This window comes from Colobus angolensis, unplaced genomic scaffold, assembly GCF_000951035.1.
Source record: "Colobus angolensis palliatus isolate OR3802 unplaced genomic scaffold, Cang.pa_1.0 Scaffold9, whole genome shotgun sequence".
Lineage (NCBI taxonomy): Eukaryota > Metazoa > Chordata > Mammalia > Primates > Cercopithecidae > Colobus > Colobus angolensis.
Genome location: NW_012122931.1, coordinates 763,638 through 777,942, shown reverse-complemented (window position 1 = coordinate 777,942; position 14,305 = coordinate 763,638). Strand labels below are relative to the sequence as shown.

At 54.4% G+C, this 14,305-nt stretch overlaps 1 protein-coding gene across 3 annotated transcripts in view; it reads right to left on the bottom strand.

Annotated features, from left to right (window-relative positions):
• Positions 1 to 14,305, bottom strand: part of SARDH (sarcosine dehydrogenase) — an 88,626-nt gene that overhangs the window by 62,487 nt on the left and 11,834 nt on the right. The window contains exons 2-6 of one of the 3 annotated variants that reach the window (XM_011931111.1): positions 10,007 to 10,367; positions 8,613 to 8,791; positions 7,511 to 7,690; positions 6,583 to 6,706; positions 6,284 to 6,384 (exon numbers count right to left, since the gene is read on the bottom strand). In XM_011931111.1, coding sequence (XP_011786501.1) covers positions 6,284 to 6,384; positions 6,583 to 6,706; positions 7,511 to 7,690; positions 8,613 to 8,791; positions 10,007 to 10,337 — 915 coding nt within the window. In that variant the 5' untranslated portion in view covers positions 10,338 to 10,367. Of the gene's footprint in view, positions 1 to 6,283; positions 6,385 to 6,582; positions 6,707 to 7,510; positions 7,691 to 8,612; positions 8,792 to 10,006; positions 10,386 to 14,305 lie in introns of all 3 variants that reach the window. The other 2 variants (XM_011931113.1, XM_011931114.1) reach the window with 2 other exon arrangements.

The following is a 14,305-nucleotide window of genomic DNA, read 5'->3' as shown; positions in this document are numbered from 1 at the left end:
GGTGCTAAGACAATTCCTTGGGGTAAAGCAGACTTCTCAAAAAATGTTGCTGGGACAACTGGATAGCCACATGCAAAAGAATGCAGTTGGACCCCTACCTCACGCCATGTACAAAATTTAACTCAAGATGGATTACAGATATAAGTATAAGAGCTAAAACTATAAAACCCTTAAAAGAATATATTAGAAGTAAATCTTTATAGTCTTGGGTTGGGAAATGTCTTCTTAAATATGACACCAAGAGCACAAATGACAAAAGGGGAAAAAAAGAGATGAATTGGACATTATTAAAATTTAGAACTTGTGCTACAAACCATACCATAAATAAAAGTGAAAAGGTTATGTATGACTTCTGGATTCTGGGAGAAAAAAAGAAAATGAAAAGAAAACCACTGAATAGAAGTTTCAACCACTGAATAGAAGAAAATATACATAAATCATATACATAATAAAGGACCTGTATCCAGAATATTTAAGGAAATATTAAATATTTCTACGCAAAGATTTTTTTTTGGAGTCAGAGTCTCACTCTGTAGCCCAGGCTGGAGTGCAGTGGCACTACCTCGGCTCACTGCAAGCTCTACCTCCCGGGTTCACACCATTCTCCTGCCTCAGCCTCCCGACTATTTGGGACTACAGGTGCCCGCCACCACGCCCGGCTAATTTTTTGTATTTTTCGTAGAGACAGGCTTTCACCATGTTAGCCAGGATGGTCTCGATCTCCTGACCTCATGATCCTCCTACCTCAGCTTCCCAAAGTGCTGGGATTATAGGCATGAGCCACCGCACCCAGCCAAGCAAACCTATTTTTAAATGGGCAAAGTGTCTGAGTAAACCTTTCTCCAAAGAAGATATACAAATAAATCAATAAGCACACGAAAAGAGGCTCCACATCATTAGTCATTAGGGAAATGCAAATCAAACCCACAGTGAGACACCACCTCACACCTTCTAGGATAACCGGCATTAAAAAAAGACAAAAAATAACAACAGTTGGTGAGGATGAAGGGGAACTGGAACCCCTCGGTATACCTCACTGGTGGGAATGTAAGATGGTGCAGCTTCTTTGGAAAGTAGTCTGATAGTTCGTTGAAATGTTAAATCGAGTTACCATATGATTCAGTAATTCCACTCCAATGTATATATTGAGTGTTCCTTATCTGAAATGCTTGGGAACAGCAGTATTTCACATTTTTTATTTTTGGGGATTTTGGATATTTGCATTATTGGATATTTGCATTACCTGTTGAGCATCCCCAAACCAAAAATCAAAATCCAAAATACTCCAGTGAACATTTCCTTTGAGCATCATGTTAAGAGTTCAAAAAGTGTTGGATTTTGGAGCATTTTGGAGTTTCAGATTTGGGGTGCTCAACTTGTATAAACTCTAGAGAAATAACAACATAGGTCCCCACAAAAACATGCATATGGCTGTTCACAGCAGCACTATTCAAAATAACCAGAAATGAGAAACACCAAATGTCCACCAGTGGGTGAATGAATAAATAAAGTGCATTCTATCCATACAATGGAGTATTATTCAGCTGCAAAAAAGTATGAAACACTGATACATGTACTACATGGACAAATCGTGAAAACACACCACGCGAAAGAAGCCAGACATCGCGCGATTCCATTTATACTAAATGTCCAGAACAGGAAACTCCATCAAGGCAGAAATCAGATTTGGGATTGCCTAAGTCTGGGGATAGGTGGGAAATGGGGAGTGATTGATAACAGGTATGGGTTTTGGGTCATGAGGATGATGTTACACACACACACACACACACACACACACATAACAGTTACAGAGGAAACTGAGCAACTGAGGCAAAAACTATTAATAACTCCAAGAAACACAAAAAGTTGGACACTACTTGATCAGGCATTAACAATGTTTACATAATCAGCTGGGCATGGTAGCCCATGCCTGTAATCCTAGCACTTTGGAAGGCCAAGATGGGCGGATTGCCTGAGCTCAAGAGTTCGAGACCAGCCTTGGCAACATGGTGAAACCCCATCTCTACTAAAATACAAAAAAAAAAAAAAAAAAAAATCAGCTGAGTGTGGTGATGGACGCCTGTAATCTCAGCTACATGGGAGGCTGAGGCACGAGAATTGCTTGAACCCGGGAGGCAGAGGTTGCAGTGAGCTGAGACTGTGCCACTATACTCCAGCCTGGGCAACAAAGTGAAACTTTGTCTCAAAACAAAACCAAACAAGCAAACAAACAAACAAAAAAACAATGTTTACAAAATCATAATATGGCAGACAGGAACTGCTGATTTAACCAATAAACAAACCAAACAAAACAAGACGATTTAGAAAGCGAGCAGGCATGACATCTACCGCCACTGCGGCTCCTCTGCACGCAAAGAACAGCCTTCTCTTAATCCCTCTGTCGCCTGCCCCTGAATTGGAGATGAGCACAGGAGATGTGACCCCTGCCCAGCCTCTGAGAGCAGAAAAGGGGATGTGCAGAGACCAGAAGGGACATTCTGGCAGGTGCTCCCTCCCTCTCCGCTAATGAGAGTATCTGCATCAAGGGATCATTGTCAGGCAGCACATGGAAGTTCCCAGTAACTGAGCACTGTTTAAAAACAATAATAGCCGGGCAAAGTGGCTCACACCTGTAATCCCAGGACTTTAGGAGGCTGAGGCAGGAGGACCGTTTGAGCAATTTGAGATCAGCCTGGGCAACATAGCAAAATCTCGTCTCTATAAAAAATACACAGATTAGCCAGGAGTGGTGGCATGTGCCTGTAGTCCCAGCTACTCGGGAGGCGGAGGTGGGGGGATCGCTTGAGCCCAGGAGGTTGAGGCTGCAGTGAGCTATGCTCGTGCCACTGCAGTCCAGCCTGGGAAACAGAGTGAGACCCTGTCTCAACCAATGATAATAATAATAGTCATATCCTAACCTCTACCAGCACTACTACTTTAAAAACAAAGCCGGCCCCAGAGCTCCATAGAGCAGGACAGTGGGGACACCTGGTGGCCGGGGAAGCCCCTGACGCTTGTCCCAGCAGGATCCATGTCTGGACTTTCCTGCCCCTTGCACAGACCCTGCTACCTCTGAGCACCCAGTGGAGTTCCCAGTTCAGCATCAGCGTCCAGTGGAGCCCTGGCCTTTCTCTCCAGGCAGCAGCCTCCTGCTCTGGCTGTCTCCAGTCTGGCCCTGGTGCCACTGACTCCCTGCCTCCTGACCTCAGCCCGTGCCTTCCATCTGCCTCTTTCTTCCATCCGAGCCCTGCCTTATTGCTCCTGCCCTCTGCGATCTTTCTCCGAAGCTCCAGCTGGCAACAACTCCACACCCCTCTGTCCTTGTCCTTGTCATCACACAGCTACCTCCTCACCAGCACCTGCTGTATGCCAGGCACCATGCCCAGCTGCATCACTCTGTCCTCCCCGCAACGCAGCCTGAGGCAGTAGGGATGGTTATTACCCATTTTGCGGAAAAGGGAACCAAGGTTCAGAGTGGTGACAGACTTGTCCAGCCTGGGTAATGGAGGAGTCAGCGTTTAAACCCAGCACCCGGGCTCTTACCCACGACTCTACCCCTTGAAGGAGAAGCCACTCCTTGCTGCTGCAAAAGGATGCCGGAGAGCAAATGTGAGACCGCCTAAGAGCACCCGGGCCACCTGCTTCAACGACAGCTCAGAGGGAAGAGATGAGCCCTGGCCACAAAGGAAGCTGTGGGCAGAGCTCTCTAGGACCCAGGCCTGGGACAGATCCTCAGAAAAGGGAGATCCTTGGGGCCACACAACCCTCTGGCCACCCAAGAAGAAAGATGAACCACGCGTGAGACCTGAGCCCTCACCTGCCAGCCGGAGCCCCCAGGCCCCGATGTGTGTGGCTGTGTCTGATCAGGGTGGACAGTGTCCGGCTGCACAAGGCTGCCACACCTGGAGAGCTTCCTGAGCAGATGGAAATGGGCTGCACAGGTGGCATGCACCCAAGAAAGGGCCCCCTGCCTTGTTCTGTGGCCCACCCAGGGAGCAGGCCACAGCAGGTGGGCAGGTCAGGGCCGGCGGCCTGGCTCCTTCCTCAGATTCACACCAACTGCCCAGCGGCAGCCTCTGGAAGGGCCAACTTCCCGGCACCTGCACGTGGCCAGGTGTCAGAGGAACGTGAGGGGCTTTGTGCGAAGCCCCATATCTCCACTTTTCTCCTACCAGGTCTCAGAGCTGCTGGGGCTGGTGGCCCTTTTCCTCTGCTCTGGTATCAGAGGCATGCTGGGATTGGGACTGGCTTTGTAAGTAACACCCCCTAGCTTTGCTTGAATCTTGACATATACAAGAGGAGGCAGCTGCAGGGACCTAGGCCAACTTTGCCTTGCTTCTTCCCTGGAAAGGCACCTCAAAGGCAGGCCTTGGGAGGAATTAGGGATGGAGGATGGAGCCACAGTCCTGGGCTTGGTGGACACTCTGTGGCCACCCTCCCTGAAGTCCCAGGACACAGCTCTGCCCGCCCTCCAGGAGCCCACTGCAACCTGAGCGTGACCCCTGGTGGCTACCTAGGGGAAGAGGCTCTCCCCAGGGACCCGGAGCCAGTGACGAGGCCTCAGCACTCAGCTCTGACACCCACTGTGTGACTACTCTTAGTCCCTAACCCAGCACGTGGCACCAGCCACCCGCAGTGGGCTTTTGCTGGAGTTAGACTCATTCTATGAATAAGGGGTCTTGTGTCCAGTGGGGCATGGCTTGCCAGTGCACTGGAGTCAGAGGCAGGAGCCACTGGGACCCAGGTTCCAGCCCCATTTCCCCACCCTCTTCACCGCCCTGGTCTACGAAGCAACCAAGCCTGGCACCTCCCCGGTGACCATAGGGAAGCCAGGCTGGCAAAGGGTGGTGATGGGTAGCCCCCAGGGATGAAGCTCCCCGCTCAGGGGCCCAGGCTTCCCTCTCACTGGCCTAAACAAGGCCTAAACAAGAGCAGTCTGTTCTCACATTGACCCTGCCCCACAGCCTCTGGCCCTGGCTGTCTGAACGGCCTGCAGGTCCCGACTGCCATGCACGCTCTGTGCATGCTTCTTATCCACCATGCCACCCTCAAGAGCCTCACCTAGATGCAGCTGCCTCCTCCAGGGAGCCTCCCCTGGTCCACTAGGGCTGGGAATTCCTATAGCCCGCGTCCCCATCAGAACCCTTATCAGCATGTTCTGGAATTGCACGTATACTTGTCTGTACCTCCCCCCAACTCTACCCAGCAGATCCCTGTCTGTGTTATGGCCACAGCTTCTAAAACAGGGTCTGAAACACCGAGCTCACCCCATCAATGTCTGATGCAGGGAGGGTTCGATGGAATGTGAATGGTTGGATGAATATGTAGGTGGATGCTGGAGGAAAGGCAGAGGGAGAGATGTGTGGCTAGAGGGAGGGAGGGAGGGAGGGATTGATGTGTAGAAGGTTGAGTGGGTGGGTGGATGGAAGGATATATGAAAGAAGGGATGGACAGGTGAACATGTGGATAAATAGATGAATAGATGGATGGAGAGATGGAGGAGGGAAGAATGGATGGAGAGATGGCAAGATGAATAGAGGGAGGGAATGAGTGGAGGGAGGAGTGGACGAAGGGAAGGGAGATGGGTAGAGGGATGAGGGAATAAATAGGAGAAGGCGTGGATAGATACAGGAGTAGATGGATGGAGAGATGGATGGAGAGACAGAGGGCTGGACAGAGAGAGGAAAGAGTAAGGGAGGGTCACATGATGAAAGAGGACAGTCAGTAACAAGGCGGCAGGAAGCTCCCAGCCACCACCATGGGAGGGAGGGGTTGAGGACAGGAGAGAAGAGAGAAGAGAGGGCAGGAGGCACCCAGGTGCCAGCAGGTGCACCCAGGCCCCCAACCTCCCTTGGCAGAAGGCTCTCAGAGAGGTTCTTCATGCCAGGAACCAGCACCCTCTGAAACAGGCACCCCAGGCACACTGGGAGCATGCAAACATTTGGGGCTTCCCTGAAACTCCTGGGCACAGAACATGACAAAAAGCTAGGCCTCTGCACCATGCAGGACAGGCTGGGCTGTGTTCTGGGCATCAAGGAGAGGCCAGGCCCTGAGGAACAAGGGGGTCAGCCCCATCAGGGATACCCCTGGGCTCCCTAGTTTAATCTTCACACCACCTGGAAACACTCTGTGTTACAGTCCCCATTTCACAAATGAGGTGACTGAGGCCTGGGGCAGTGAGGGAGCCCACTAGGGTCGCACCACCTGGGTTCAAGCTGGGATTCAGAGCCAGGTCTCTGTGCCCCCCCACAGACTGACACAGAACCCGGGGCCGTCCGCCTACCTGAATCCCCTCAATGCGCTCGGTGACGACATAGGCATGGTGCATGGCCACCAGCGGGACCTTGACTCCAGCCATCCGGCCCACAGCACTTGCCCACACTCCTGCGGGCAGAGCACAGACAGCTCAGCTCTGCTGACACCTGGTGGGAGCTGCCTCTCAGGTGTGCACAGGCTGCCTCTGCAGACCTGTCTGCCCTCGCAGGGGCTCCCCACCCCAGAAAGAAGCCCTGCAGAGGTGGGAGCAGGTTTAGGGAGCAGCCGGCACGGCCACACAGGAGTCAGGAGAAATGCTACTCCCACCTGCACAGTTCACCACGCAGGGCGTCTGGATGGAACCGTGTTGAGTCTCCACACCCGCGACCCGCCGCACTCCAAAATCATCTGTCCACACACGAATGCCGGTCACTGGGCAGTTCTCAATGACCTGGGATTGAGAGGAACTGCTTCTAAAACTCCACGGGACTCCCTGGGGTTGCTTACCACCCCCCTTCAACCAACCTCTCCTCCCAGAGGGGAGCTGGGGACACTGTTTCTGCTAGCAGCAGGTCCCCTGTGATACTGTCAGGGAAACGGGATGACCACAGCACCAGAAAACTAGACCCACCCATGCCTTGACTTGGAGAACCTGAAAGTTGGGCAAGTTCTTTCACTTGATTTGTTGTGGGAAACCTTCTTTTCATAATGTGAAAAAGTAACTGACTTTTTTTTTTTTTAAAGCAAGATACTTGACTAATGGAAAGATGTTTGCAGTCTACTGTTTGGTAAAGAAAAAAAAAAGTCACAAAACAACAGCAGCTTGGTTCTATTTTGTATACATATATATTTTCATAGAAAAATATTTGGAGTAAAACATACTAAAATGTCAATATTAATTACTGCTGTGTGATTTTGACTTCTTTTTTGCTTGTGTGTCTTCTTAAAATTGTTCTACAAAGATGTGCAGAGTTGAGATAAATGCAGATACAAATTACAAGCGCTTTTGAGACAATTTGCTTGTGCAGCAGAGGAATGGGTGCACCCACGGCATGACCTGATGTCTGTGAACAGACCGAAGGCATAGCCTCCCCTTGGCAGGAATGGACCAGAAGGCTCAGAGAGGTCCTCACTGGCCCCAAGTCACACAGCAGTCAGAGAACGGCTCCTGTTCTCTTGCCTTCTGCTCTCGGGGTTCTAAGGCAGGAGGAGTGGGCTGGGGGCAGGGGACCCAGAGCCGGGCGGCCATCAGTACCTGTGCTCCTCGGGCAGTAGCTGCCCTGGCAAGGGTGCTGCAGGTGCCAGCGGGGTCCATGGTGCCATCGTGCGGCACATACAGGGTTCCGTAGAGGTCGTCCACGTTCATCAGCGGGTACACAGTCTTGGTCTCTGCCGGGCTCAGCACGTGGGATTCCACACCATACGCCTTGCCCAGCTGGGGGGACCCAGGGAGATTAACTGAGTCCGTGGGAAGCAGACGGAGAAGCAGGGAGAAGCAGAGGGCCACTCCCTCCCCAGCTGGGCATCCACCGCAAACCCCAGCCTCACATTCTCCCAGAAGCCTTAGCCGGTCCCCACGGCTTCGGAGCCTGTCCCTTGAATCCGCTTCAGCATAAGAGTTAAGGAGCAGGGGATACTCCATTGAGGCAGACTCCAGGGCCAGGCCCCCTGTGCCAATCCGACCCTCATCAGCTGTGTGACCAACCTGGGGCAAAGTCACTTCAGGCTCACCCAAGTGAAGTGGGGGTGAGAATAGTGTACGTCACTGACAAAGAACTTAGACCAGTGCCCGACACAAAGTGTCTATTATATAAAATTAATAACCCCACAAGTCTAATATTTTGGGCCTGAGAAGTTTCCCAGTTTCAGACTGTCAGATAGACCACGCCCCCACATTTGATTGGCCCAAGAACAGCCAATCGGTGTCCTTAGGCGTAGACCACTGGGACAGGGAAGAGCTGAGCCAATCAGATTCTCTGTCTGGGAATTCTGAATGAAGCCTGGCAAAGTCACTTTCTCCAGCTGGCACAGCCAGCGAGGGGCAGCGCTAGGGCTGGAACCCAGATCTGTCACCTGCCGGGGCTCCTTCCCTGTGGCATGTCCTCTCTCTCGTGGCAGAAGGGTGCCCACGGACATGAGCCCCACCCCCGACCCCGCAGGAGGCAGACTCATCCACACCAGCCCCCCACCCCCAGCCCCTCAGGGGATGCGCACACGGACATGAGCCCCCCGTACCTCCATCCTCACAGGGAGCCCACCCTACCCCCCACAGGGGGTGCACGCACCAATATGACCCCCCAAGGAGTGCACCCACCCACCCAAGCCCCCCTCTTTGCCCCCCGCAGGGGAGCACACACCGACATGAGCCTCTTGTACTCGTCCAGGCGCTGCCGGTTGGACGCGATGAAGAGGCCCCCGTTCTGGATCCAGCCCGTGTGTAGTCCGGTCTCCTCCTCCAGCTCCCGGCTCACCACACGCCGAGTGTGGGCCAGAAGCTCCACCTCCACGTCACTGGGCCGCAGCTGCCACAGCAAGCCTGCCCAGGAGGGTGGGTGCCATCACTCCCCAGGGAGGGGACTGCACCTCCTTCCCCCCTACGAATATCTGGGGATACCTTGATATTCAAACATGGGTGTCTTTCTCTGCAGGCCCTGGGGGGCCTGGAGAGGTTGTTGAGCAGGAAATAACAGAACCAAGATGAATATGAGGGAGGTCTCGCCCTTGGGCAGCTCAGAGAGTGACATAGCAAAGGCCCCCATTTTTGGAGCACCTACTGTATGCCAAGCCCCGTGCTCAGCCTGTCATCCTATGAGGAGGGCGTGATTCTCTTATCGATCAAGTTCAAGTGGCACCAACAGTTCTGTGGCCAAGGTCACAGAGCAGGTGAGTGGGGGCACCAGGACACCAACCCACTACTGAATGAAGCCTAAATCTGCACTCTTCCCAACAAAGGCTGCCCTCCAGCAGCTGAGTCTGAGAGGTGGCAGGCCAGCGGTGTGGCTGACGAAGTGTCAGGGAAAGGGCTATGACAGTCCAGCTAGGGGCCGGTGACAAGGCAAGGGCAAGGGTTGGAGCAGTGGCATGTGGGAGCCGACTCGCATCAGCTCTCAGGAGCCCAGGGAAGCCCAACTCTTCCCAGCTCCACAGTCAGTGACCTCATACTGGTGGCTTGCTATTGGCCAAGGTGGGAGTGTTTATACCACAGAAATTGGCCAACACTGCAAGTCAGGAGATCCAGTTTACCAGTACACCCATGGTTGAAAGGGTGAAGGCAGAAGGTTGGCTGCCCTGGGACATGCACACCATGGGTGCTTAATATACGTCCACTGGCTAGTTAGGAGAATAAGAACTGTAGAAGCCTCTGGTGCTCATGGAGCACACAGGTCTGCTTCACCCCCAAAGGTCTCCGTCTGTCCTCCTCCACTCCCTGGGATACCCTCAATCCTGGTGGCTCTGTCTAGGAAAGGGGCTTCTGCCCTCTGGACAGCTGCCTCGAGTTTCCACCCTTGGTCCCAGCTTAACTCTCCAGGCCACACAAGCAGCATCTACTTCCTCCTCCCACCACAGCTCTGGAGAGACTCAGAGGGCAAGCGGTACCCCCAGCTCCACCCATCTGCAAGGAAGAGACCTTCCCCAGGGTCTCTTCCCCAGGCTGGTGGTTGTGAACCCAGAACTGTCTCAGCTAGCAAGGGACTGTGGCCCCTCGCTATGTCCTATCCCTCCCTGCCCCTACCTGGCCCCTGGTCCCTACCTGCCGTGTGCCAGGTGGTCCCGGAGGTCAGCCGCTCCCGCTCCAGCAGCACCGCCCCACTCATGCCCAGCTTGGCCAGGTGGTACAGGGTCTGGCAGCCCAAGCTGCCTCCACCAACGACCACCACGTTGGCCGTGCTGGGCAGGGGTCGGCTCGGGCCTTGGGCCACCACCGAGGTGCCTTGTCCCTCCTTCAGGGTCCGCTGATACGGCACACTCTTCTCAGCTGTGGGGCCAGATGCGCTGGACAGGTTGCATGGCCCCAGGCCCCCGGTAGGGCTCTGGCGAGGGCGGGCAGCAGCCACACGTAGGGCTCGGCTCAGTGAGGCCATGGGGGCTCCGGGCCTCAGCACAGCAGGGAGCTGGGGAGAGAATCAGAGCTGAGTGGAGTGCAGAGGGGACATGGTGGGGGCTGTGCTGAGTATCTAGGGGAATAAGGGCCCTACGGTGTTACCTCCCAGGACCTTCCTCCTGCCTCTTCCCCGTGTCATGCATGCATTCATTCATTTATCCATTCATTCATTCTGTATTTTTCTTTTTTTTTTTTTCTTTTTGTGAGATGGAGTCTCGCTCTGTTGCCCAGGCTGGAGTGCAGTGGCCGGATCTCAGCTCACTGCAAGCTCCGCCTCCCAGGTTCGCACCATTCTCCTGCCTCAGCCTCCTGAGTAGCTGGGACTACAGGCGCCAGCCACCTCGCCCGGCTAATTTTTTGTATTTTTTAGTAGAGACGGGGTTTCACCGTGTTAGCCAGGATGGTCTCGATCTCCCGACCTCGTGATCCGCCCGTCTCGGCCTCCCAAAGTGCTGGGATTACAGGCTTGAGCCACCATGCCCGGCCTTCATTCTGTGTGTATTTTTAAGGACCTGGTATGCAGCAGGCTCTGTCAGTGCCCAGGGGCAACCATGGTGAGGATAGGTCTCTGCCAGCCCACAGAAAAGACAGGGAGTGCCAAGCTCTGGGTAGGAGTGGGGGTCGGGGCCACAAGGGGAGGCAGAGAAGAGTGGTTGACCTGGCTGGCAGGGGTCCAAAGTGAGACCTGAGGAAAGCGGGCTGCCCCATGAGGCTGGGCAGGGAGGACAGGGAGGGGACTGAGGACAGAGGACCAATAGTTGGAAAGGAGGAGCTCTGGTCTCAGGGACACTCACCCCCATGTTGCAGAGAGCGACAGGCCGGGGCTGGGAGGGGGCCTTGAGAGCCCTTTCAGAGTTCAAGATGCTTCTGAGGGACCATGCAGCCCTGGGACCCCCAGGTCTGTGCTGGGGCAGACCCCAGGTCCTGTGGTGTGGGGATGGGACCTGGGGGAGTGGCCAGAGAAGGCGGTGGTGGTGGCACAGTAAGGCAAGGTGGGGGCTGTGTTGAGGGATGGAGTCACTTGCACTCCCAGACAGAGAGCCAGGAGGAGGGAGAGGCATTGTGGACGCTACAGCAGTGGCCACAGGATATCGGCAGGCAGCCTTGAAATGGGGCACCCAACCCCAAAGCCTGGAGCCAGTACTTCCTCCTGGGCAGGCCCCTCCCAAACCCAGACAAGAGATGTTGCCCCCTCATCAGCCCCAAAGCTTGGTGGGACTTAAGGCAGAAGCTGATGAAGGATGTGGTGTCCGGGCTCTGCTCCCTTGGGGCCACTGGGATTGCAGAGTAGGGGCTCAGAAGCTAGGTTAACAGGCCTTCCTCCCCTCTGCTCCATCCCAGCTGACCTACCCCAAATCCCTCCTCCTTCAGGAAGCCCTCCCAGATCTCCCCAGCCAGAAAAATCCAATAACAATGAGAATGCAAGAGGGAGCCCTCCTTCTGAGAAGAGAAGGCGCTGATGAAAACGGATGTCTCCTTGGGTGCGGGTGAGGCAGGACAGGCAGTCAAAGGAGTCATCATGTCCTGGGAACGCAGCAAACGCGGTGACTGTGCAATCAATACAATCGGCCTTCACGTTTGCGTTGTAACTGAGCTCGTTCAAGCAAAGCTGTCTGCAGTAGGGCCTTTCCCCTGGAGAGCACGCATTGATTTCACCTGTCCTCAAACTGACCCTTTGCTCATTCTAACAGTAAAAAACACACCCCTGGGTGGAGATTTTAAGATGCTAATGAGGCCAGGCTTGGGGGCTCATGCCTGTAATTCCAGCACTTTGGGAGGCCAAGGCAGGCAGATCACCTGAGGTCAGGAGTTCGAGACCAGCCTGACCAACATGGAGCAACCCCCGTCTCTACTAAAAATACGTTAGCCATTACAGGTGTGGTGGTGCAGGCCTGTAATCCCAGCTACTCGGGAGGCTGAGATAGGAGAATTGCTTAAACCTGGGAGGTGGAGGCTGCAGTGAGCCAAGACTGCGTCATTGCACTCCAGCCTGGGCAACAACAGTGAAACTCCGTCTCAAAAAAAAAAAAAGATGCTAATGAGACATGTGACGTATGAACAAGCATGTACAGCTACCGCATGTGCACCCAGAGGACCCGCCATCACATGTTTCCTAGTAACCTCTCTTTCCACCCGCTTATGAATAATTATGGAAGACTCCCTGAAAGGGGGTTTCTCCAGCAATGGTCAACGCTGCCTCACCCTTAGGAGCAGTCCCCCCAGATCCTCTCTCTCCCAGGGTGCTGCATTGTCTTTTCCGCACCTAACTTTCAAAATATTCTTTTTCCTTTGCAATAAATCACTCTATGCTGCAGCTCTTTTGCTGTGTGTCTCATGTTTAAATTCTTTTTTTTTTTTGAGAAAGGGTCTCACTCTGTCATCCAGGCTGGAGCGCAATGGCATGATCTCAGCTCACTGCAACCTCTGCCTCCTGGGTTCAAGCAATTCTGCCATCTCAGCCTCCTGAATAGCTGGGATTACAGGTGCACGCCACCATGCCTGGCTAATTTTTGTATCTTTAGTAGAGACAGGGTTTCACCATGTTGGCTAGGCTGGTCTCGAACTCCTGACCTCAGGCGATCCACGTGCCTCGGCCTGCCAAAGTGCTGGGATTACAGGCATGAGCTACTGTGCCCGGCCTAAATTCTTTAAACTAAGAAGTTAAGAACCGAGGTCTCACAACAGCCATCCATGGAGGGGTGGGGTGGTGTCCTGCCCAACATGGGCCTCCACTGCCCTCTTCTGGGACCTGCAGGAAAAGTGAATGGGATGTGGCTGTGATCCGAGGTGTGAAGTGCTGTGCCACCCACATCAGTATGAACGATTGATGTAATTAGCTAAGAAAGTCAGCCTCCTTTTTCAAGAGTGGACCATACGCTATGCACGTTCGTTCACTCTCGTTGAATACCTATAGACACAGACTTCACAGCGGGGGAGTCTGACACATGGAGAGGCTCCCTGAGGTGACCAGGGTCACAGGGCCTCCATGTGGCCATGCCAGGGACTCTCTCCTGCCCCCTCTTGTGACCATCCCAGGGGGACTCAGGACCCACTGCCACACCCTGTCCCACCTGAACTGTGGGCACTGCCCAAGCCTGACGAGGTGCAGAACCCTGTCCTAGGTACAGTGGGGGATGTGAGGGGGATCCCAGCTCTCAGGCAGGTCAGGGCCGCCCTCTATCCCCTGCCCCAGCGCCCTATCCCAAGGGAGGGAGCAGGGAGTCTGCTTGGAGTGGCGAGGGGGGTGCGGAGGGGTTGGAGCTTGTCCTCAGCCTCTCAGCCCTCAGGGTGTCAGCCTGTCTGCCTCCTGCCTGCAGAGGTGGCCCCAGACAAGGAGGCATGCCCCCTGCACGTGTCTGTACATAGCTTCGGTACTTGAAGGTCCACAGTCTTCCAGGAGCCCCCAGAAGTGGTGCCCTACCAGGGGAAAGCCAGCTTGAGTGGCACTGAGGAAGGTTCTCCAAGGCTGAACACCCCCGCCCCACCCCCCACCATTGTGCTGCACGGCACAGTACACCTGGTCAGCTCTGGGCAAAAGTCTCTCTCCTCCTTCTGACTGTGCCCAATGCAACGGCTGCTGGCGCCAGAGGCTGCCACGTGCCCCTTCATCACCTGTCTGGACAGTCAGGGCTCTCGGGACTGCCAGACTGGGGGCTGGGGGCTGGCAGTGGCCCCAGTGGAGACAGCGCGGAGCCCCTCCTGCCTGCTACCTCCCTGGAAACAGCTGCCTCCACATTAACCTGCTCTCCTGCCCCCTCCAACTCTCTCCCGCCCCTGAGTCAGCTTCCCAGGAGTGAGGGCTGAGGACAGCCCTGGGCTTGGGATCAGACAGACGGTGGGGGTTTTGTCACAGGACTGGGGCCTTGAGCAACAACTTAACCTCACTGCAAAGCAGGGGACCCAGGAACGCCCTCCTTCTCCCAGGCTCAGGGGGTGGCGGGGGTCAAG